This window comes from Neophocaena asiaeorientalis, unplaced genomic scaffold, assembly GCF_003031525.2.
Source record: "Neophocaena asiaeorientalis asiaeorientalis breed wild unplaced genomic scaffold, Neophocaena_asiaeorientalis_V1.1 scaffold102, whole genome shotgun sequence".
Classification (NCBI taxonomy): domain Eukaryota; kingdom Metazoa; phylum Chordata; class Mammalia; order Artiodactyla; family Phocoenidae; genus Neophocaena; species Neophocaena asiaeorientalis.
The window spans coordinates 2,677,854-2,703,620 of record NW_020175078.1 but is presented as its reverse complement, the minus strand read 5'-3'; the positions used below and the strand labels follow the sequence as shown (position 1 = coordinate 2,703,620).

Sequence of the window (25,767 nt, the reverse complement as noted above, 5' to 3'; positions counted from 1 at the left end):
GCAAGGAATGTCTTTTCATTTGTATCAAATCAATTTTTTAAAGATTTATTTATTTATTTTATTTTTTGGCTGCATCGGGTCTTAGTTGTGGCATGAGGGATCTTCACTGAGGCATGCGGGATCTTTTGTTGTGGCGCAGGGGCTTCTCTCTAGTTGTGGCATGCGGGTTTTGTCTTCTCTAGTTGTGGCGCGAGTTCCAGAGTGTGTGGACTGTGTAGTTTGCAGCACACAGACTCTCTAGTTGAGGCGTGTGAGCTCAGTAGCTGTGGCATGTGGACTTAGTTGCCCTGTGGCATGTGGGATCTTAGTTCCCTGACCAGGGATCAAATCCACATCCCCTCTATTGGAAGGCGGATTCTTTACCACTGGACCACCAGGGAGGTCCCTCAAATCTATTTTTGTGTCTATTAGTGTTTTATAGTTTTGTTTATAGGGATTTTGAACAACTCTTAAGTTGTTTTTTTAAGTATTTTATATTTTTGTTGCTACTGTAGATGTTTTGTCATCTGTTGTATTCACTAAGTAGTTAACAGAAAATGCTGTTGATTTATATATACTAATTTTATAGTTTGTAGCTTGCTGAATTCTTTTATTTGAGTATTTTTTATCATTTATTTTTTAGTCAGTTTCAAATATAATATCATGTTATCAGTAAACACAGAGAGTTTTAGGTCTTCTGTTCTAATATCATGCCTCTCATTGTTTTCTCTAGTCTAGTGTATTGAATTCAGAAAAAATAGTAAATAGTAGTGAACACAGTGAGCATTCTTCCCTTTTTCAAATCTCATTGAGAATGCCTCCAGAATTTTCCCATTAAGTAAGATTCTGGTTTTAAGATTGAGGTATCTGTTAGTTTTTGTTACTGCTATAACAAATTATCACAAACTTAGTGGCTTAAAACAATACCTTTATTATTTCACAGTTCTGGAGATCAGAAGTCTGGAATGGATCTCACTGGAAGAAAATTAAGTTCTCAGCAGGCTGCTTTATTCTGGTGGCTCTAGTGGAGAATCTGGTTGCTTGCCTTTTCCAGCTTCTAAAGACTGCTTGTGTTCTCTGGCTGGCAGTGTCGTTTCTTCAGATCTTGTCTGAAAGATTTCCCTGACCCACACTCTCTTGCACAGCTTTTTCACTTATAAGGAACCTAGAGATTACACTGGGGCCACCAAGATAATCCAGGGTCATTTTCCCGTTTGAAGATTCTTAATTAATCACATATGCAAAATACCTTTAGGTTCTGAGAATTAAAGTATGGACCTTTTGGGGGAATGGTATTCTCCCTGTCACAAGTGTGTGTGTCTGTGTGTGTAATTAATCATATTCAGGCTGTATCCATCCATTTCTGTTTTTGCCAAGAGTTTGTGTTAGGAATTAATATTGAATTCTGTCAAAGGCTTTTTGAGTGTCATTGCAGATGATCATATGATATTTTTCTTTGAACCTATTGATATGGTGAATTATATCAATATATTTTTGAATACTGAACCATTTTTTCATTTGTCATTTTCTTTCTTTTTTTGCTCTTTTTATCTCATTGAGATATTATTATACTCGCTTTATAAAAATGATATGGAAGTTTTCCTTGATTTTCTATGTTCTAAACAATTAATATAGCTTTGGGACCATCTGGTCACTAAAAGTTTGGTAGAATTTCTTTGTGAATCCAGCTGGACCTGATGCTTTGTTGTGAGGTATTTCTTTGAAAACTTTCTCTATTTTTTTCTATGGAGACTAATCTGTTCATACTGGGAATAATTTTGATAGGCTATATTCTTAAGAGAAATGACTCATTCCTCCAGATGTTCAAATTTATTTATATCAGTTGGTGTATATCCTGTACAAAGAGTTATTTATCCTGTGTCATTTTTTATTTTTATATATGCATGTTTCTGTCTTCAGTTTTGTTTAAAATAATGGTTTGTTTATTTGGTTGACCAAAAAAACCCCCACAAAAAACAGGATTTTACTTTATTGTTTTTATGTTATCTACATTATTTACTTCTTTATGTTTACTTTGTGTTTATTTTAGTTCTTTTTCTAGGATTTTAGATAGGGTGTTTAATTAATTTATCTTTATTCATTTTGACATGCATGTTTAGGGTTATCAATTTTCCTCTGATATCTGCTTTAAATGGATCCCATAGATTTTGAACACGTAGTGTTTTTATTTATCATCATTTTATTTAAAAATGTTTATAGATTCTTTTTGTTTTTCCTCTTTCACCCAAGATGTGTTTGATGCAAGATATTTTAATTTCCAGATAGAAAGGGCTTTTTGTTTTGTTTTTGTTTATTTTTAATTTCTAGTTATTTGCATTGTAAGCAGATTGCTGTTTATAGTAATTCTACATTATAGAACCTACTGATGTTTTCTTTGTGTTATAATGTGTTATCAGTCTTTATGAATGCTCTATGTTCACTTAAGAAGAAAGTATATTCTCTGTTACTGGTGTGAATTGTTTGATATATGTGTACCTATTGATTATACCTTGTAGGTTTTTTATATCTTTCCTTATATTTTGTCTGCCAAGCCTGACTTACATTGAAAATGGTTGTTAAATTCTCCTATTATTAGTGTGTTTCTTTTTCTCCTGTATCGTCTATATTTTTTCTATGCATGGCTGTTGGTATAATTTGGTGCCATATCTTCATTGTGGAATGTAGCTTTTTAGCATTATAAAGTATCCTTATTTGTTTCTTCTAATCTTTTTGACTAATTTTACTTTGTCTGATATTAGGATTACAACATGTGCATTCTTACTGTTTTCAATTTCCTGAAAAATATTTTTCTATCCCTTTATATTTAGCCTTTTTAATCATCACACTTTAGGTACGTCTCATATTCAGCATCAGTGTGGAGTTGGGTTTTGCTTCCTGAGTCAATGTAAACATTAAATTTCTTATAATAAATGAATTAAGTTTATTCACATTTGTGGACTTGACTTATGTTTCACCTCATTTTGTCATATTATCTTAGATTAAGTTGCAGTATATATAATATCATATTAATTGTATTTTTGTTTGGTGTATAGCTTTTACTTTTACATATTTTCTGGTACATTCTAATTTTAGGGTTTATCTTTGTATTAAAACTTTTTATAGTGCTCTTCACTCCCATTTTTCTAATCTATTATTATGTGTTATATCAGTTTTAAATGACTCCCAACTGAGACCTTTAATTTTATTTTACCTCCCCATTTTTTCTCTCTCTTATCCTTTCATCTTTTAGGTGAATTCTTTCTACTTGTCAGAACACGTAGCGTTTATATATTATTCTACCCATGATCCCACTCTCATTGTAGTCTTAGCTTTACAGTTATATATATGAAATGCCTAAGGTCAGTTCTTTTGCCACAGCTTTACAAGTTGTCTTTGGTTGGATGAAGCTCAACATCCAGTAGATTCCTATGTAAAGTCACAGTGTACAGTACTTCCTGAATTTGGCAGATTAAAAACTATTTGAAGAACTGCTTAGCAGGATATAATATTCTTAGTTCACATTTTCTCTTTACTTTTCTTGAAAATTGCTACTCCAGTGTAGTCTTGATTTACATGTTGTTTTTGAAAAGTCTGTTGCCAGTTAATGTTTTGGTAGTTGTAAGTTATTTCATCTTTTTGCCTGAAAACCTGATTGTTTATCTTTAAAGTTTAATGGTTTTACTAGTATGTGTCTTGCAGTTGATTGTTCTGGGTCAGATTTCCAGGGTACCTGATGGGTCCTTTAAATGTATTGATTCCAATCTTCCTTTATTTTTGGAAAGGTTTTTTGTGGGGGTTATATTTGTAAACATTAGCTTTTTCCAGTGTATTGACTTCTTTTTTCCCAAGCATATCTAATATGTGTGTTGGACATCTCTGCCTATGTTCCTACTTTCTCTGACCCATTTTACTTCTTTATTTCATCTTATTTCTCTTTTTTTCCCCCCCTACTTTCCTTCAGCACCCTATATTGTATTTTCATTGGAATTTGTTCTTTCTTGGGCATCTTGTAATTCGGTATTCATTTTTAAATGATTTTTTTCCTTCTGTGTTCTTCCTGAGTTCAGTGAATTCTCATTTTATATCTTGTTTTAAATCCATTGTGGTCTTAGTTTTTGTATTTCTGATTCAAGTTAGGTTGTTTTCTTTTAATATCTTTCAATGTTTATTTGAGGATATTTACTGCAGTTTCGTGTGTTGAATGACAGTATTTTTCTATCAGTACTTTGTCTCTGGTTGTTTATTAATTAATTAATTTATTTTTGCTGTGTTGGGTCTTTGTTTCTGTGCAAGGGCTTTCTCTAGTTGTGGCCACCCTTCATTGCGGTGCACGGGCCTCTCACTATCGTGGCCTCTCTTGTTGCGGAGCACAGGCTCCAGACGCGCAGGCTCAGTAGTTGTGGCTCACGGGCCTAGTTGCTCTGCGGCATGTGGGATCTTCCCAGACCAGGGCTCGAACCCGTGTCCCCTGCATCAGCAGGCAGACTCTCAACCACTGTGCCACCAGGGAAGCCCGTTTCTGGTTGTTTAGAGGATATTTCTTACCAGCAGAAAATCTTTCACACTTTCTGATTTTTTGTTGTAAATTTCAATGGCTGTAGTCTGCTTTATTTCTGTTTTCATTCATTTCCTGAACACAGTTCATATTTCGAAAACGTCCTCTTCTGTGAGTACTGCCATCTTTTGTGACGTGTCATTTATGGACCTTATTGCTTGTAGTGGTGGTGGGGAAAGATTGGTGTGCCTTGTTTTTTTTTTTAATGTGGACCATTTTTTAAAGTCTTTATTGAATTTGTTACAGTATTGCTTGTTTTATGTATTGGTTTTTTGCCCACAAGGCATGTGGGATCTTAGCTCCCTGACCAGGGTTCAAATGCGCACCCCCTGCTTTGCATGGAGAAGTCTTAACTACTGGACTGCCAGGGAAGTCCCAGGTGTGTCTTATTTCACCTTTGTTTGTATAGCATTCTTAATTTCCTCCACTATTTCCTTCCTTTCCTTCACTGTGTCATCTCTATGGACTACGAGCCATCCTCTCTATATATGATTATCCTCCAAAGGTATGCTTCTCCAAGACTGCCACTTCCAGTCCTGCACACTTTCAAGGCCCTCCTCTGTATGTGTGCTAGGACTACCAATTTCTGACCTGTATTTTGTGTTTTGATGTTTGGTTAACTTACTTTTTCTGGAAAAGATTTGTCTTTGATTCATCTAAGTTTTTAACTCCTCTGTAGTCTTTTTTTTTTAATTGAAATATAGTTGATTTACAATGTTGTGTTAGTTTTAGGTGTATGGAAAAGCGATTCAGTTATACATATGTATATATATATATTTTTTTCAGATTCTTTTCCTTTATAGGTTATTACAAAATACTGAGTATAGTTCCCTGTGCTATATCCTTGTTGTTTATCTATTTTATATACAGTAGTGTGTATCTGTTAGTCCCACACTCCTAATTTATCCCTCCCTGCCCCTTTCCCCTTTGGTAACTATAAGTTGTTTTCTGTGTCTGTGGGTATATTTCTGTATTGTATATAAGCTCATTTGTATCCTTTTTATTTAGATTCCACATATAAGCAATATCATATGATATTTGTCTTTCTCTGTCTGGCTTACTTCACTTAGTATGATAATTTCTGTAGTAATTTTTATAAGACTCTTTTAGGATGCCTCTCCTCTACTTTCCACACCTAGTAAACTGCATCTGAAGGAGGTCAGTGGGTAGTCTGTCAGAATGTTTTTCTACTTACTTGTGATCTGAAGGGGTGTGTGTGTGTGTGTGTGTTCTCTTTATCCAGTAACGGTGAACACAAGGGTAATGTGTGGTTTGTTTTACTCTTATTATTTTGGGGGAGGTAATGGTGGTAGGAGAAATTCAGAGTCAGGCAACTGCCAATGTTCTCCAAACCTGAAAGTCAAGATAGGCTTTTTTTTTTTTTTAATGCAACTTTCAGGTCATAAATTTGAGTCTCTAAGAAGAAGAGCTCTCACATGGATTAACTGTAAACATAATTTTGGCCTAAAAGGCAGAGAAATTTAATTTTAGTCTTGGCCATTCTGTAATTTTTTGCTGTGTGCCCATTAGAAAGTCACATAGCATTTTTGGGTATCAGTGTACTTCCCTGTAAATTGAAGGTAGCTGCTAAGACCTTCAAATGATTGCTGATATTGCTTTCATCTCTAAGCATTCACAAATATGTATCAACATATTCTTAGTACTCTAAGAAATTTGGAGAAGATAGAATCCCTTTTATTCTGAGACTTATACTGCATTTTAAATCTCTGTTGAATAATGTTTTCTGATAACAGGAAATGAGGACAATACTAAAAGCATTCCATTTTGATATAATATCACTCAAGGATATTTCTTCTCAGGAAAGTAATATGTAGTATATCTGTGCACTTATCTCTTTATCCATAGAAAAATCTCTCTATCCTACAGAAGCAACTGAACAGCATATTTAAAATATAATTTCATATTGCTATTTTAGCTTTAGTGCATGATTTTAGGTTTATTATCTATTGAACAATTTAAAATGGTATAAATCAAAATAAAACATTAAGAGGCATTTTATTTTATTCTTTTAATATTTATTTTCTTTATTTTTTTGGCTGTGTCAGGTCTTAGTTGCGGCATGTGGGATCTTTCATTGCGGTGCACCGTCTCTTTGTTGCAGCACTCGGGCTTTTCTCTAGTTGTGGTGTGCGTGCTCCAGAATGCGTGGGCTCTATAGTTTGTGGCACGTGGGCTCTCTAGATGAGGTGCGCGGGCTCAGTAGTTGTGGCATGTGGGCTTAGTTGCCCCGCGGCATGTGGGATCCTAGTTCCATGACCAGGGATTGAACCTGCATCTGCTGCATTGGAAGGCAGATATACTATCGGACCACCAGGGAAGTCCCAAGGGGCATTTTAATAGCTCAGTTTTATTTTATTGAGAATTAGAAGGAAAAAGTTTGTATATCTCAATCAGAGACCCCCATTAGTTATAAATTCTAACGTAATATAAAGATTTTTTGTCAAATAAGACATAAATTACCTCAGGCTACTTTGTCCATGAAGGGAGTTTAGAAAAGGAAACTCATAATCCTCCAGCTAAAATTTCTCAGTAATCCTTAATATTTTTCTTGGTAATTTGAAATTATTTCTTAAATTTTCAAAATTGTCTTCCAGAAAAAAGTTTTTAAACTCACCTTTTATTCCAATGTCTTCACTTGCTGAATCATATATATAGTAGGCAGCTTACTTTTAGTCTAGTTTCTAAAGCAGCCAGGGATTTCACGTAAACCTTGGTATGTGCATGTTTTCCTTCTTCGAGTTATTATTCTTGTTTTTCTCAGATATTCCTATTAGGTTGACTTATGGCAGAAAAATGCTACCACTTTGCAGTCAAAATCATTTAAATAAATAACATATATTATATCTGATTTCCCAAATCTGTTCTCTCTTAAGCCTATCTAGGTTCTGGTTCTTTTCTCTTCATTTCACCATTCACATTTTATTCCCTGGTGTTATTTTCATGGTGTGATCTTGCAATCATTCTCTAAGTTAGAATACGTAAGCTCTAGAAGCAACTGTTCCCTTGTTATTATGCTATAATTTGGGTAAGCTGCTACCATATGGATAGCAGTATTTTTGCTAAATGACTGGAATAACTGTACTTTTGAATGACCCACAGTTTTATAAAGGTTGCTAAAGTACTTTCCTAGTTAGTTGCAATTTTACTTCTATAAAAATAACTTTTTAACTGTAAAGCACATTTTGCAAGTACTAAATTCTATAAACAAATATTACATAATTTAGAACAAGTATAATGGAAATGAAAATTCTTTCACAATTCAAAACTTTACTCATCCATTTTTAATTACTTCTAACCAGTATTTTTTTCCATGCGTAGGGCAGATTTAGCTCTGTAGAAATTTGTTTATTTATAGATTAGATCATTATGTGCTTTCACAAAGCTTTTTCTCAAAGAACTTTTTAGGTTTCTGGTTAAAGGTGGCAACTGAACATAATCATTTATTACTGCTGTATTCTGGAACCTCACTTAAATAACAGTAAAGTAATAAAAAAGGCATGAACTCTCAAGGAGAAATATAACACGAAAGGATATAATAGCTAAAAAGAAAGTTCAATGAATTTGGGGAGCTGGAAAGTAGATGAATGAGTGGTAATTTACCTAGCAGAGTAGAAAAAGCTGAATGCTCCCCTTCAGTTGGAAGATCTGGAAGGAGCAAATCAGTTTACATGACACAGCTGTACCAGACACACACCCATTTGCCTATCACAAGTTTTTTTTTCTTTTTTTTTGCAGTACGCGGGCCTCTCACTGTTGTGGCCTCTCCCGTTGTGGAGCACAGGCTCCGGAGGCGCAGGCTCAGCGGCCATGGCTCACGGGCCCAGCCGCTCTGCGGCATGTGGGATCTTCCCGGACCGGGGCACGAACCCGTGTCCCCTGCATCGGCAGGCAGACTCCCAACCACTGCGCCACCAGGGAAGCCCTGCCTATCACATTTTTGCCTCTTTCACAGCACATAGAAAGATATTTCACTGTCCGCTTTGCACTTATGTTGGAGCCATTTGACTGAAATCTGACCGATGCAATGTGGACAGAAGTAACATAAGCCATATCTAGGGTAAAATCATAAATCACTTTGGGCCATCCTTCTGCTCTCTCTACCTTTCTACCTAATGGTGAACGTGGAAGCCATGTATTCTAGATGGTGAATTTTTAAGATGGCTACAAACTGGGTCCTTAAGTCTTCAGGTAGAAAAGAGCCTTCTAAGAGGGCTGAATAACCTGCATCAAAGTCTTTGTGAAGTACGAAAGGATATAATAGCTAAAAAGAAAGTTCAATGAATTTGGGGAGCTGGAAAGTAGATGAATGAGTGGTAATTTACCTAGCAGAGTAGAAAAAGCTGAATGCTCCCCTTCAGTTGGAAGATCTGGAAGGAGCAAATCAGTTTACATGACACAGCTGTACCAGACACACACCCATTTGCCTATCACAAGTTTTTTTTTCTTTTTTTTTGCAGTACGCGGGCCTCTCACTGTTGTGGCCTCTCCCGTTGTTGTGGAGCACAGGCTCCAGAGGCGCAGGCTCAGCGGCCATGGCTCACGGGCCCAGCCACTCTGAGGCATGTGGGATCTTCCCGGACCGGGGCACGAACCCGTGTCCCCTGCATCGGCAGGCAGACTCCCAACCACTGCGCCACCAGGGAAGCCCTGCCTATCACATTTTTGCCTCTTTCACAGCACATAGAAAGATATTTCACTGTCCGCTTTGCACTTATGTCGGAGCCATTTGACTTGAGATCTGACCGATGCAATGTGGACAGAAGTAACATAAGCCATATCTAGGGTAAAATCATAAATCACTTTGGGCCATCCTTCTGCTCTCTCTACCTTTCTACCTAATGGTGAACGTGGAAGCCATGTATTCTAGATGGTGAATTTTTAAGATGGCTACAAACTGGGTCCTTAAGTCTTCAGGTAGAAAAGAGCCTTCTAAGAGGGCTGAATAACCTGCATCAAAGTCTTTGTGAAGGGAAAATGAACACTTATTTTGTTAAACCATTGAGATTTCAGGGTTTATTTGTTACCACAGTATAGCCTATTCTGTTCTAGTACAAGATTCTTGGAAGGTTTAAGAATTATAGGTAGTAGTAAGCAGCTCTGATTAAAAATGTGTTCAGTGTGCCTAAAAATTACTCCCTTACCTGCAGAACATAGTGTGTGAAACATCATCCTGTGAACATGCAGTTTAAGTGAAAATCTGTCCATAGTTTGTGAGAGTGTCCTGACAGCTCTTCCTCCGATCAGTTTTCATAAAGCTGACAGCCAGCTCTATACACATAGTACAAGAGATAGGAGAGTTCTTATCTTAGGAAAAACATGAACTAAAGAATAAAGACTGATGGAGGCCAACATTTGAGGGTCTCCAATAAAGTGGTCTGAGTTCCGCATAATCAGCCAACAGAAATGCTTACCATTTGATGAGACCCACCTGTGATCAAAGAGCTTCCAATCTGTGCTTGTGATACTTCATTCTAATCCATAAGAGCAAAGGATCATGAAAGTAAAAACAAAGGTTACATTTAATATTGTCAAAGATATTGAATATTCATTCATGAAATAAAAGCCGGGTAATGTTAAAAATAAATAAGTAGGAAATAAGAAAGAAATATTGGGCATTAAAAACTTACAAAATATGTTAGCAAAATAATTAATAAAAAGTTTGATTTTTAGATTTAAATGGGAATTTTCACCCTAAAGTAATGACAAAAAGGTAAATACAAAAGGCAGTTATTAAAAAAAAACCATGAATCTTGATTCAGATATAATTTTTCTTGCAACAACATGTGAACATTTTAATTTAAAATTAATAAATCACAATTCTGTATTGCTTTTAAGACTGATTATTCAAAAATTGACACATTTCAGAATTAACCAAAGTACATTTCTATTACAAGTTAGTTTATCCAGGTAAGTAAAGAATAAACCACAGCGTAGCTCCCTTAACCTAGGAGTCAGATTTTAATGACAAAGTCCGTTGCCAGCAATGGACATGCAGGTAACCATCAAGGAAGTTGTAAATACAAACCCCAAACTGCTTCTATAAACTGAAAAGACCTTTGTTGAGTCACAGGCATAAAAATGGGGCATTGGCACTGCATTCAGTGAATATGGCCTTTATGACTTACGCATGGAAGTGCCTTTTAGAGTGGTCATGAGGATCACAGTCTTATACCATCTAGTTCGTTTTCTATTTCATTGGTAGCGTCTCCTTTATCATAATCCATGCAGACAACTATTTACAAAGAATGTTCAAATCTGGAACTCAACAGACACTGTAGCTTTCCACCAGAAATAAACCAGCTTATTTCTGTAAAGTAATTCAGTAATAGCTGTCGGAGGCCAGAATAATCCAGAGAAAAAAGAAATCAAGAATCAAATTGAAAACAGAGACTATTAAGTGCTCTAGATACAAGTTTCACTAATTATCTTACGTATTTTTGTGAAAACCTTCCTGTATTACCAATTTAAAAAAAAACAAACCACCAGCCATTTCTATCCTTATACCTGTATCTTAACAGAGATATGATGGGAATGATAGGAAATAAAACTCATATTAAGTTCTCCTAATGTACTCCAAAACATCAAAATTATTTTTATTCATGATTTGTACTATTGCAGGATGGCAAGTAGGTGTGAAGTCAATTAGGAGCAAATGGTGGGAACGAAAAGCCAGAACCAAAGCACATATTTTTCCCTTTCATGTGGCCCTTGGCATGTCAGAAGGGACAATACTTCAAAAGCCAAACAAAAAGCCAAACAATTAAAATGATGAGAGAAGAAGGGAGGAGGGGAAGGGAGAAGAGAGGGCACTCTTAATAATTAATATTACAGGTCACAGACCTTTTTTAAATCTTTAAAGTAAAAAATGTATTGCTGTTGGGCTTCCCTGGTGGCACAGTGGTTGAGAGTCCACCTGCCGATGCAGGGGACACGGGTTCGTGCCCCAGTCCGGGAAGATCCCACATGCCGCGGAGCAGCTGGGCCCGTGAGCCATGGCCGCTGAGCCTGCGCGTCCGGAGCCTGTGCTCCGCAACGGGAGAGGCCACAACAGTGAGAGGCCCGCGTACCGCAAACAAACAAACAAAAAAACCAAAACAAACAAAACAAAAAACAACAACAACCAAAAAAAGTATTGCTATCAACAAGCACATTTCATTATTCTTTCTTTCTCCAGTGTTTTACATGAATATTATTTACTTATTTGAAAAAAATCTAAAGTAACTCAACATCTCAAATGACCCATGAATTTACCAAGAAGTACTCTGTCACTTAAGTTCTCACAGACAGTAAAAATGTTGGTAATGGGCTGGAAACAATGTTTATAACAAATCTCTACAGTTTACTGGTCAGAAACTGCATCTCTAAGTAACTGACATTTCTCTTTCATGAATATAATCTTATCTATTTTAGAGCTCACCAAGGTTCAAGCCTCTCACTTTGTCTCTGCTAGCTCCAAATACTTTTTACCTTTAAATGGAAAAAAAAAAGTTAACTTTTAAATTCTGAAAATTCAGTGGTTATTATTTATCATGGGAAGGGGGGGGAGGAGTAGGGTGAGAAAGGGTTAATTAAAAAACAAAGTAGTTAAAATTACAACATATACAGAAACTTATTTCCAAAATGAAGGGAAAAAAAGAGGGAAGGGGAAACTAGCGGCACAAACCAAAGTTGTGGAGGCACAGAAACCCCAAAAAAAAAAAAAAAAAAAAAAAAAAAAAAAAAAAAGCCTTGATTAATCCCTGCAACTCCATGCAAGTACTTGTACTGTTGGAATCTTACCCCTTCTTCTGGTCCAATAGGAATAGTCAGTTCAGTAAAGATGAGAGTGACAGCTAGGAAATGGTAAGAACCAAACCACTATTTCTGTAGACAGAGAACTGTATAGTATGGGATCTTCTTTAGGAAAGGAAGAAGAAAATCCTTCCGAGAAATTAAAACTCCTTATCTAAAAACATACACAAATTAAAAACTTTATTAAAGTTCTGTTTTCGTTTGCCAGGGCTACCTTAACAAAGTACCACAGACTGTAACTTAAACAGCAGAAATTAACTTTGTCACAGTTCTGGAGGCTGGATCAAGTGTCAGCAGGGTTGGTTTCTTCTAAGGCCTCTCTTTGGCTTGTAGACCATTGTCTTCTCTCCAAGCCTTCTCATACTCTTCCTGTGTGTGTCTGTGTCCTAATCTCTTCTTACAAGGACACCAGTCATACTGGATTAGGAGCCACCCCTAGTGACCACATTTAAAAGACTGTCTTCACGTACAGATACATTCTGAAGCACTGGAGGTTAGGACTTTGACATATGAATTTGAGAGGGGCATAACTCAGCCAATAATAATTTCTGACATGTCAAAACGTAGAAACTTGTTGTTTAACAGCTTTCTGTTATATCATAAACCAAAAATAGGTGGGCCTTCCCTCTTTCCTCCACATTGTACAGTGATGATACATTATGATTTATGTGGGGCATTTTCAAGGGAGGTTCTTCCTATTCTTGATCCCAGGCCCCCCAAATGTCTAATTGGAGTGAGTGATGGTAATGAGGTGTGCATTGCTTTTTTCATTTTGAAGAGGATAATATGATCTGAATAGACTTTTAAAAAATATTGGACCAAAGGTTTATCTTATATCATTGTGAAATTTGAAAGCCGTACTAATCCTCTATGGCTTCATGATGAATATCAGTATGGAAATCTCACTATATTTTACTCATCACTGTGGCCAAATATGAACATATTTCATTCTCCCCTGCACACTGTCTACTATAATCCATTTCTGTTGGTGGCTCCCTTACTCTACATACTTTCCCAAGTCAGAAATTTGGAAACATTTTAATACTTCTCTCTTTTTAAACACATACAAAGGAACTATTGCCAAACCCTGTGTATTATTCCACCAAGTTTCATAGGCTCAATTTTGGAAGTCAGTGTTTGAACATTGACCCTTTCTTTGATTTACATTCCTGTCAAAATTATCCTTTTCTTCCACAAAGTAATGGATGCCTTTGACTGAATAAGGGAAATACTAACAACAAAGTGAAAAAAAGAAAAAAATGCCAATAATACTCAAAATATTGTCTCCCTACGTGAGTCTGATTTTCTCCCTTTAACATTATTTAATGCTCAATTAAATCCAAATTCCTTAGCCTTTCCAGAAATCCCTTTTGAAGAACTACATACCTAATATTTATCCACATTCCTCTTTGAGCTTTATGTGTCATAAATGGACACATTTATGACAATTGACAAGTTGGCTTTTACTTTCCCCCATTGGTGTGCTTGTGAATATTTGACCACCAGTTCTGGAGGTTGAAGGGGTCAGGGTAGGGTAAAGGGACTTGATTTATGGCATTTGCTGGTTTCTATAGTGTAAATACTTCCACCATGGCTAATTTTAAGCTACTTACATGAAATCAACGGGCTTGCAAAATTCCTGAAAATTTTACAGATTGGTCCTTGTTAAACAGTAAATCCAGCTCTAGCATACCACTGGTTCCTATACCCACAAATTTTATCTCAGGGCTTCAAATATGCTACTTCCTTGAGTTAAAATAGTCTTCTTTCCGTGCCTGAGAAGTTTCCATTAATCTTTTAAAATGCAGCTTAGATGTCCTTCTGTCTTAGAACCTGCCTCACCCCTACCCCCAGCTTTCCCAGGTGGTCTATCACTGTCTCATCAGTTTTTCTCCTCATCATTGTAAGTGCTGTTATGTTGAGTTCATCACATTATCATGTTATCTTTTTATTTATCTGTTTTCCAATTACATTGTTAGTATTTGAAAGCACTTCAGTTTTGCAGATGAGGAAATTGATGCGCAGAGCCTAACAGTACCGGGAAACATAATACCACATTTATTTATTTTTTAATCGCTCAGTATTTAAAAGAATGGACAGAATAGTACTCGAAAGCTTACGTTTACCTTTCTTTGACCTTAGACAAATGATTTAGCCTTCCTGACCTTAAGTATTGTCATCTACAAATGGACATCATAATATGTATACTCAAGAGACTGTTGTAAGAAAGTGCCTGTGAAGTACAGGACAGTGTGTGACACCTAGGAACCACTGAACGAAGGGTAACTCTAGGCTGTATCAGAGGTGAAAGCACATGAGAAGAACCTCCATTATTTCTGATGATGCTTTGGACAAGGTACAATGTGGACTCACCTTACACATGTGTCTTGCGAGAGTGAAATAACTTCACAGTTTCAGATGAAATAGAGCGTTCATTCTTAAAATGTATGTCCTTCAGTATTTTATCATGATGCCTCTAACATTTAAAAAACAAATTCTCCTACTTGAGCGCTATCCCAGATTTCAGGCTTTTTCTTTTCATCCAGAATAGACACTTCATAATGTCGGTTGTACCCATTTAGTCTACGGCCTACTGTTTTCTGTTTCTGTTCCTTCAGCCTTTGCACGCAAGATTCCTTGCCTGTGACCATCCAGTCCTGCATCATGCCGAAAGACTGCGAAACCACCGAGTGGTCCTCCTGGAGCCCCTGCTCCAAGACGTGCCGTTCAGGGAGCCTCTCGCCAGGATTTAGAAGCAGGAGCCGGAACGTGAAGCACATTGCTGTTGGAGGCGGAGAGGACTGCCCTGAACTTCTCGAGAAAGAGGCCTGCATCGTTGAAGGAGAACTTTTGCACTCATGTCCCAGGTATTGTGTGTTCTTTGGCATGAGTGTTCAGTTGTTCTATATAACCTCGTTTTATGTGGTATAGAGAGGTTAACAATAACTGTAGCTGTGACTTATGACTCAGTGCAGAGTTTCGTATTAGGCAGTAAAGCCTAGGGGGGGTAAGAGCATGGGTTGTGTTGATTGCCTGGGCTCCAATCCTATTTCTAATTATGTGATTGTTATGACTTTCTAATTTATGTGAATTTTGGCAAGTGGCTTAAATCTAGTGCCTCAGTTTACTTTTCTACTAGCAGTACTTACTTCATCCAGCACCTGGCATATCATAAGTGCTTCATAACCATTAGTTACCATTGCCTGACATGTCACACCTAATTTTTATGACAACCTAAGAAGCCATTCATAAGCATCTTCATTTTGCAAGTAAGGCCATTGATGCTCAGAGAGATTAAGTAACTTCTGAGGTTACATAGTTAATGAGTGACAGCCGCCTGATTCTAAGGCTCTTTCGTTGAAAGTCACTGCTGCTCTGGGCATTGTTTCTATTTCAGAGTCCCTAGGGAACCAGAGAATGCTGAGAAAAGGGTCGACATAAATTAGTAGCTAAACTTAATATCTTGATATTAGTTATATTTTGCCTGATTGTGTAGCCCTTGGTGAAGACCTCCAGTGCATTTTCCTCTGGTTGTTGGCTTACAGTGGGATCGGTCTGATAACGACAGAAATCACTGGGGCTGGCTGTTTAGAAGTCTGTTGCGGATGAATTTGTAATAATTCCTGCTGGACAGCTGCCCTGAACTATATCTTAAATCTGTATTTTAGATTTAAGTAGCTTTTTTTTTTTTTTTTTTGTGGTACGCGGACCTCTCACTTCTGTGGCCTCTCCCGTTGTGGAGCACAGGCTCCGGACGCGCAGGCTCAGCGGCCATGGCTCACGGGTCCAGCCGCTCCGCAGCATGTGGGATCTTCCCGGACCGGGGCACGAACCCACGTCCCCTGCATCGACAGGCGGACTCTCAACCACTGTGCCACCAGGGAAGCCCTAAATAGCTATTTTAGATAGAACTTTTCTATAGTCTCTGAGATTTGAGATCACTCCCTCGGTGAAAAATAAAATGAGGCAAAAAATAACTTCTTGTAGAAATTAATCATCTGGGGATATGTGAAGGGTAAGTGGGTTACAAACTCAGCTGGTGTTGTTGATGGGCCTGGTTATTCCTTAAACCTGAAATAAAGCATGTATGGGCGGGGCAGGGGTTGAGGTTGGGGGCGGGTATAGAGGAGCAAGTTCCTGTTTACACATTCATAGTCATTCACTTCCTCCACCTCACCATTGAAATCAGGGTGGATTCAACATACTCCTTACATATTGATTGTTCATTTTTTACTAAAATGACTCCTTAGATTTACATCATTTCTTGCCTGAAAAGCGGAGAGAGCAGATGTAGTTCACGATCCTTGACAGATTAACCTGTTGTCACAGAATCCTCCCTAATTGTATTGAGTTTGTGTCCAATCTTTCAAGACACTAATTTGGGGCAAAACATGGGATTGGAAAGAAAACCTGAGGTCTCTGTCCCTTTTGAACTTGGATAGGCTTTGGGTTAGAATTGCATCGCCATCACACTTAAAGTGTGTGTCCTTGGACAAGCTGTACGACTTCTCTAAGACATTTCCCCTCTTCAATAAAAGTGTCTAATTATACTGCCTGTGTTGAAGGTTGAACAGCTACAGACTAGCACTGCCCGTCCCAGTGCTCAACACACGAGGCACTACACGAATACTGACTCTTATTGTTGCTCTTTGCAGGTGGGTTTTGGTTTCATTTCCTCCAGTAAGAGAATCCCTCCTTTCCTTGGAAGGCATACTGTAGTAATTTAATGGAGTAGAAAGTTATTTCTTCTGGGTGATTTGGAGATTTTTTTTCCCCCGTGGAGGCCTTATTTAGGAGGGTTCTCAATGCTAGGCTGCTAGGAATAGAATCTGGGTTTAATGATGACCTTGACCTTGGCACCTTTTTTCTTCATTCCTTTCACGGAATGGCATGACCTCTTCCTGATATTTTTGACAGTTTTTTGATTTATAGACATCCGCCTATTTAAAAAAAAATTTTTTTTAAGGAATTCCTTTTTTTATTATTATTTATTTTTGGCTGTGTTGGGTCTTTGTTTCTGTGCAAGGGTTTTCTCTAGTTGCGGCAAGCAGGGGCCACTCTTCATCGCAGTGCACGGGTGTCTCACTATCGTGGCCTCTCTTGTTGTGGAGCACAGGCTCCAGACGCGCAGGCTCAGTAGTTGTGGCTCACGGGCCTAGTTGCTCCGCGGCATGTGGGATCTTCCCAGACCAGGGCTCGAACCTGTGTCCCCTGCATTGGCAGGCAGATTCTCAACCACTGCACCACCAGGGAAGCCCTGCCTATTTTTTTTCTTCTCTTTTCTTTGTTAATAACTATTACGATTCTCTTCGAATCATCAGAGTGGTGCCTCCTTGACGATGTTGAGAAAGTTGAGTTGGATAACCTTTTGTTAAAGAACGACTACCTTTTATTGAGCATCTACTGTTGGCCAATAACTATATCAGAGAGTTTATAAAGATTATTTAGAATAACATAGAATGTATTATCCAAATAGAACATTTTTGAGAGTAAAAGGGATGTAACTCGGTACTGTTCGGATTCAAATTAAAGTCCATTTGACTTCAAGGTCAGTGCTCTTTCCAATACATCACACTGACCCTAATGATAATCATAGTGAAGACACACACCCAGATAAGGGTATAGACACACATATACATGTATTCACATGTATCATTTTTTTCCAACAATATACCGTGGAATGGTAATACTTCAAGATGTACCCAAGATTAATTTCTGTATTTTTCATTTGATTGGACCTTAACATCTGAAAACAGGGCCTGACAAAGTTCACTGGAGATGAACCTGGGCCTCTAGTTCTGCTGTTTGGAAATGTTACTGAGTATGACATTTTCTGAAAACCTTCTCAGATAGTGAATTTGTAGGAAATAGGAGTCTTCGAAAATTCACTGAATACCAACCAGTGTTTCCTAGGGAGACTGACATGTTAACTAATGATTCCACTTTGTGGTGGAAAAGAGCATGTATAAATAATAGCAACAAAATTAACATTGGCTGACATTCTTATTTGTCTGAAATCCGAGCTGTGGCCTCTACCGCAGGAAAGCATAAAGGCCGTGTGATAACTTTTGTTTCTGCTTGGACACCAGTGATTAAAATTCATTGTGAACAAGGGAAATGGAAACAAAAATCTCTTAGGGAACAAAAATGTCCATTTTTCCTTTCCCAGAATTCATGAGCACTTCATATACATCAAGCAATTTAATTCACCATCCTTCTCCTCAGCAGGGAAATGTCCTCTCTTAGAATGTGGTTTGGCTTTTACCCTTCCACCATATTTGCTATAGGAGATGTGTTCCTTTTCTCAATAAATATACTCTGAGCTCTTCCTATGTGCCAAGCAGTATGTTAAGTGTTTCTGATACCTCAGAGAACACATTAGACAAAGTTCCCTCCCCCTTGTGGGACCTAAATTTTAGTGAAGATATACCAAATAAATAAAATAAATAAAATAAGCTATATACTTTGTGTACAAGATATGGAAAAAATGAAGCATTGGAGCAGGGTAAAGATAGAGGCTTCTGGGGTACTGTGATGGGGGATCAGCTCAGGTTACAGAATTAAAGAGACTGTCCTTAGAGAAGCCTCATTTGAACTAGCAGGATCTGTGGGGACGACTTGAAGGAAGTGAGGAAGTTAGCCTTTCATCTAATTAGAGGAAGAATATTCCGAGAAGAGATAAGCTAGAGATGTGCTCTGGTTCCTGCCTGTTCATAATGCTCACAACGGTTTTTAGTTGCCTAGCTTGGGGACTACTCATCTCACCAGCTGGACTCCGCTGGTCAGCATTTTCACTGTGAACAAAATGTGTGCCAATCCCTAAGGCATGATTACATGAAAGGAAATGTGACCATGAGGAACCCCTTCTCGAAGAGCTCCCTGAGAGTGAACACTTTGGAAGCGCCTCAGGGCAGCTAGCGTAAGTTAACCTGAAAGGAGACAGAGGCCAGCCTATGTTAAGCTAACTTGGGGAATTTTAGAACTACAGTTGATCCTTGAACAGCAGGGGTTTGAACTGCACAGGTACTCGTAGAGGCGGATAGTTTTGAATAGTAAATGCTACAGCACCACATAATCTGAGGTTGGTTGAATCCATAGACGCAGAACCATGGATGCAAAGGGTGACTATCAGTTATAGCAGATTTTCTGACTGCATGGAGGATTATCACCCCTAACCCCACATTGTTCAAGGGTCAGCTGTATGAGGGAGTTAGCATTGTGTAGCCTTAAGCTCGTCTCAGAAGTATGCTATTTTTGACCAAGATATGTATAGACTCCATGAAACCCCTTTCTTCGGTATTATACAGTCTCCTTGAAATTTTGTGCTCCCCCCTCCAACGTAACACTAAGAACTCACACTGTACATTATGGGGTTGGGATAGAAATGAGAGAGATGGAACAAATCTGCTTGTCACTGGCTGCCTTTTCTCTTGGTGTGTTTACCTCTTATCATTGTCATCGTGGCTTTAGGCATTATGTTATCTGCCTCAAAACACTGAAAGATATGTGCTTTATAAGATGCCTTGGCACTTGGGTTCTTTCTTTTGTCCTAATTAACATCTAAAGCATTAGATCCTACATCTCAACTAAGAGGGAGGTGAAAAGCATTCTAAGACCATAAATGATAAGGTGGCCCTGCTTACTGGATAGCATAAGGAAAGGCAGAGGACACAGGTAGCTGAGACATGACTTGATGCTGGAACAGCTATGACTCCAGATCCTTCGTGCCTAAGCAGAGAGCCTGTTTTGGCTGAAGACACTGTAACGCACAAGAATACTGAAAAACGTCAACATCTTTCTTGGAAGCGACACCTCAGATGACCTACCAGCAACTTCTACCACCTCACAAGGAGGCTTTCACACCAAAATGGCTGTTCTATTTCTTAAATGATCATCTAGAGTTTAAAACTGAATACAAGACAGTGCTGTTATAAAGACCAACATAGAGTAAAACTTTAAAGACGATCTCAAGGCAGAAGCTGCATGGCTGATAGTATTACATAGACTGTGTGATATTACTGCACAGAAAAGCCAATTTCCTAAACATTGCTTCAACACTCCAGTCTGGCACTGAATAGATGGGGTCTCATAATTTGTCCCTCCTTATCTCTGGTATGTATGAGTTCATTATGGGTGAACTAGAGATTCTTCGCAAAAGGTCTGTCTGTGCAGACTCATACCGAGAGATCTATCTGGGTCTCCTGCATCCCACTTCGATGTGCTTCTAAAACAACCCCCTGTGACCAGCCTGTTTTTTCCTACCATCTCTTTAAGGCACTGAACCCAATTTTAGATTTTCTAAAATCTAAAATTTTCTCAAGTTTTCCTTGAGAAAACTCTGGGGATTAGTTGATGGAATTTTTAGATGAGTGTTGAAGCCAGGAATGGTGCCAGCAGAAGGGATGGTGAGTAAAACTTGGCTTGGTAGTTGGCTTCCTCTGCCCGTTGGAACGAAGTGAGTGCCGGAACAGGGTTGACATGTCTTGAAAGAGATGTTTGTTCAACACCTGCTTCAGACTGTCACTGTGCTAATTGCTGGAGAATTCAGGAAATTTTAGTCTGTGTTCACTTAGTTTATTCATTTTCAGAATCCTGTGTAATATACTTATTAAAAACTAGAGCATCTTGAACTGATAACCATGTTCTTTAAGAGTGTTTCATAGTTAGTAATGTTCCCGCACATCATTCCAAACATATGTACCTGGAATTTTTGTTAATGCATTTTTCTCCTCTACTTTAGAGCGGGTAGCGCCTATAAAAGTGCCTGGCTCGGAGTAAATGCTCAGCAGACAAAGGATGAATCATTAAATGTGGGGCAGATCCAGAACAATATTATGCACAGGGTACTTTATTCCAGGCTGATACTTATTATGTGTGTGAAGGATTCAAAGTCATTTCTTATAAAGAGCATCTAAAATTGGCATCATCAAGGAGATTACGTAAGGATGCCGACCCAGGGAAGGAATAAACACACAGAGCTTGATGTGACTTTGTCCCCAATGGCGGCCTTGCTTTTGCTACGTGTGTCTGGTTTTCCAGATAAGAAGTTTCTGTTTTCATTGGTTATAAGAGTAGCTTTGAGAAGGATGAGTAATGAGATCACAATCTGAATATGTAAGTTTGCCTTCTGGAAAAGAATGGCACACACGTCACCTACCATCTCTAATGTATCTTTTCAATTGATCGTCTGCCACAGCACCTAACACCCTGCACATAATAGAAGCTCAATAAATGGTTGCTAAATGAATTAATGGGTTCTTTAAGGAAGCATTTTTAAAAATTGTTTTAATTAAGCAGCTCTTTGTAGGACTTGAGGAGTAAAGGAGTCATGACCTGGAACCCTCAGGAGAATCTGTTTCAGGAAAGAAACGACAGTTTCAAAGAATCTGTAAATTGTTTCAGCAGAAGGAGACTGATGCCTTTTTGCTCAGTCCAGCTTTTACTGGTGCATATTGTTTCATGAGTTCCCATTGTGCCACTTTCAGCTCTCCTGGATGGAAGATCTGTTCCCCCGTTAGTGTAAGAAAGTTAATGTATTACTAAGTGCTGTGCATAGGGCTAGAAATCTATTAATAATACATATGTGGAGTTTGGCTAGCAAAGCCATCTGCCAAAGAGCTTTGCACTTCAGAGTAGCTTTCCATAATCAATAGTCCCACTCTATTCAATAAAAGATTACTAGAGCGTAAGATGCATAAAGCTTGATTGGCTCCCTTTATTTTGGTCGTCTGTTCGGCAAAAAATGACAAGTTAATTCTTTTCTAAATGAATTTACAACTTTAAAAGAACAACAGATATTATCATAAATTAGTCTTGCTGCAGTACACTGATTTTTAATATACGCGCATTTAATTTGAATACCTTGCACTAGGGTTTCAATTCCAAGAGTGTTTGCAAATCTATATGTGCTTAGTCAAAACAGGACCTATGCAAGATGCAATTATTCTTTCAGTCTGTCATCATTAAATCACTTAAGATTCTATTCCATGTTGCTTTGCTTTAAATCTAAGCCTTTAGAAGAAGGAGAAAAGAAATTCACATTTTGTAAGCAATTCTAAGCGTTCTGAAAGTGACAAAGCATGCATTCTAAAGGGCAGGGGTTGCTATAAAACTCTGATGGTCCTGCCATCCTACTGCTATTAGAATCACTTTATGTCACCTTAGTAGGATGGAAGTCTTTTAAAAATAGTCACTAAATGTGCCTACTTTTCTAATTTTGGCTTTGCTAATTTAGGATATCTCTATTCCTTGCTTCAGAACAATGCATTCATTCCTCATTCCTTCTGCCCTCCCCCCATCAATTTAGAGAATGGTTTGAATACAGGATTCCTTGGGTTAGACAACATCACTCTCAGGAAGACAAGCTGGCTACCTGGGCGATAGAATTTCTGGCCCTCGAGTAGCTTTTCCTAATCCAGAGTTTGTCTCCTCTGTCTCTTCATGGGAATATGTATTCCCACCATTAGAAATATCTTTCTTTGGCTTAATCTTGGTTTCTTCTTTGAAACTGCATATACCTTTTTAGAATGATAAAATATTTAATATTAACTTTTAATATGTATCTTGTGAATACATTTATTGATCATTGCCTAAGAATAGACTTAAATTATGGGGTACATATGAAGAAATCGGGCAGTGAGTTCCAGGGGTGGGAGAAAGCTTCAGAAAGCAGATTCTAGAAGGTAAATGCAGAAAAACTGAATTTCACAGTTATAATACATGGGTGCCCTGATGTCTGAGTTCTTGTCCCCTTTCCTGGGCTGTCTCAGGTAAGAATTCAGTGGCAAGCAATTGTGCTGCCAGTATTTGGGACAAAAGCAATTTGGAATCATTCTTCACTTCTCTCTTTATCTCCTATCCACATATAATCCATCAGAAGGCTGTCTCCACCTTCACAGTATATCCAGAATCTTATCACTTCTCATCACATTCACCGTGACAGCCCCAATTAAAGGCCTAACATCATGTCTCCTGCACTGGCAAAGGCCTCCAAATTCATCTCCCTTCTTCCACTCCCCTATAGTCTGTTCTTTAATCAGTGGCCAGGATGATTCTTAAAAATTTAAATCTCATCATGATACGATTGCCTTCCTCAAAAATTGGCAGTGATTTCCTAGCACATTTGGAGTAACACTCAAACAGCCCTTCCTCAGCCCACCAGGCTCTCTGTAGCCTGGGCCCTGACTGTCTCTCACTCCCTCTCCCTCCTGCCTTGAGCTGCCTATCCCAACCACACTGGCCTCTGTGCTTTCCTAGAAAGTGCCAAGCACTGTCCTTCCCTGGGACCTTTGAACATGCTCTTCTTTCTGCCCAGAATGCTCCCTGTCCACCTTTTCTTATGCCCACTGTTTCATTTTATTCCGGATTCTGCAGACTTTCCTGGTCATGGCACTGAAATAGCTCTCCTCCTCCATTTCTCTCTGATGGACATGTTACTGATGCCGTGTTATGTACTGGTTCATTTCTGTCTGTCTGCCCCACTAGAAGGTCATCTTCCCAAGGTCAGGGACTTTGTCCTGCTCACTGCTATGCATTTCTATTGTCAGAAATCATACTTGGCACACAGTTGGAGCTCAAGATTTAGTTCTTGAAAGAAAGGAGGAATGAACACATGGTTGAGTAAATGATTTGCTTACTCTTGGGCAGGCTTATTTTTGTTCCTAGGAGCTAGGGAGTCCTGCTTTTTGGTTCCTTCTGCCATCCATCTCTCATACATACCTTTACATTAACTGAGATATTCTTTCACAAGTTGTTTCCCCTGTGTATTCAGTATATGAGTGGCTGACAGTGTTCTCTGTCACTAATGGTGGGGACATTGGAGTCATTTTTACATGAACAGATGATGGCAGGTTTACCTAACATTCACAGTGACCAGGGAGCAAAATGGAGGATTTGACTTCAGGGCCTTGAAAAAGCATTACTCATCAAAAAAAGTGTCATTCCACCATTTGGTGGAAATTTGAATTTTTACAATTAGAGATTCCTTTATTTGGCTTATATTTTGTTTCTCTTTTCAACTTGTACTTATCTCCTGAAAGTGCTAAAATCTGACCCTATGTGACCACATATAACGTGCGAATTATAAAGTGATTGGCTGTGTGATATTCTCAAACTGTCTTTGTGTTTGAGACTGGAAGGAATATTATACTGGCACTGTAAAATATTACTGGTCAGTTGTCAGTGACAGTATCATTGTCATCAACTGATGATATTTTTTTGCTTCATCCCAGAAAGCAATTCCTCAGACCAAGACCAACATTTATTTGTCTTCATCATGGCTGGGCAGGTAGCTACCTGTCATCTACGGACTTGCTTTTTATATCCGCAGACCAAGTTTCATGAGTTTACCATTCACCGTTGTAATCTACCAGAGAATCATTTCATTAAGAAGATGTGCTTTAGAATCAGATATGCTTGTCTTTGCATCCTGCTCTTTCACTTACTTAATTATGTGACCTTGGCAAATGTCTTTCTTATTCTTTAAGCCAATTCTCCCATCTGTAAAAGAGGAAATGATATTTTTTTCATAGGCTTGTTGGGAGGATGACATGAAGTCATGCACCTAGATTTGTTAGTGCAGTGCGTGGTACTGAGTAAGCATGCAGAACAATTTGGATGTTATTATTCCTTGGGGGATTTGTCATGATACCCTAGAAGCCTGAATAAATGAATGCTTTGTCTATCCTGTTCAGCTGGGGTGTGTGACAAGACAAAGGGATCCTAGGTCACGTTCGTAAGGGGCTATGAGGATCAACTAATTGTTTTCATGTCATGGCCATTTACTTGAGGCATTTCTACACTTGGTTTCAGAATGCTGCTCACCCACAAAAGGCAGGACGCTGGCCTTTGAAATGCCCCCCGTTTCCCTCCTAAGCAGAAGGACAAAGTGAGGCTGGGTTGAAAGGCATCAGAGTTGAGAGAGAGTGGGTGGAAAGGCCTGATCTTTGACGTGGACTTAGCCATTAAAGAGGATGCCCCTGGCAGTCAGAAAGCCAAGTTGTCCGGAGCCTGGAGGACTATCCCTGTAACAACTACTAAAGGAGATAGCAAGCAACGTTTAGCTGAGCGGTCTCCTTTGATTTCTTATTCTGTCAGATCCTAGAGACACTTTCCCAGGTTGGTGGAATTCAGACTGTTCAGTTTTCATGGCTTCTGGGTGATTTGTGATTAAACATAGATAGTGCATTTGAAAAAAAATAAAGAAAAAAAAGACAGACTATGAAAGGACCTGCATTTTAAAAAGGAATTTAGAAGCCCTTCACTGGTGTGTTTTTTCCTTTGCCTCTTTCTGGGTTGGTATTTTCTCTGAGGTAGTAAACAATAGCAGTAGTGATGAATGTCTTCTTTATCTTTAGAGAATTCGTTGTTTGCCAATGAATAGAATTTGGGTGTTTTTGGTTAATGAGCTAGCAACAGGGTTT

General features: G+C 38.4%; 1 protein-coding gene across 1 annotated transcript in view; it reads left to right on the top strand.

The window, feature by feature from the left end:
* Nucleotides 1-25,767, top strand: part of THSD7B (thrombospondin type 1 domain containing 7B) — a 1,119,563-nt gene that overhangs the window by 564,941 nt on the left and 528,855 nt on the right. Inside the window, exon 7 of the mRNA XM_024764108.1 lies at nucleotides 14,965-15,213. Within this exon, the coding sequence (XP_024619876.1) occupies nucleotides 14,965-15,213 (249 nt within the window). The remainder of the gene's footprint in view (nucleotides 1-14,964; nucleotides 15,214-25,767) is intronic.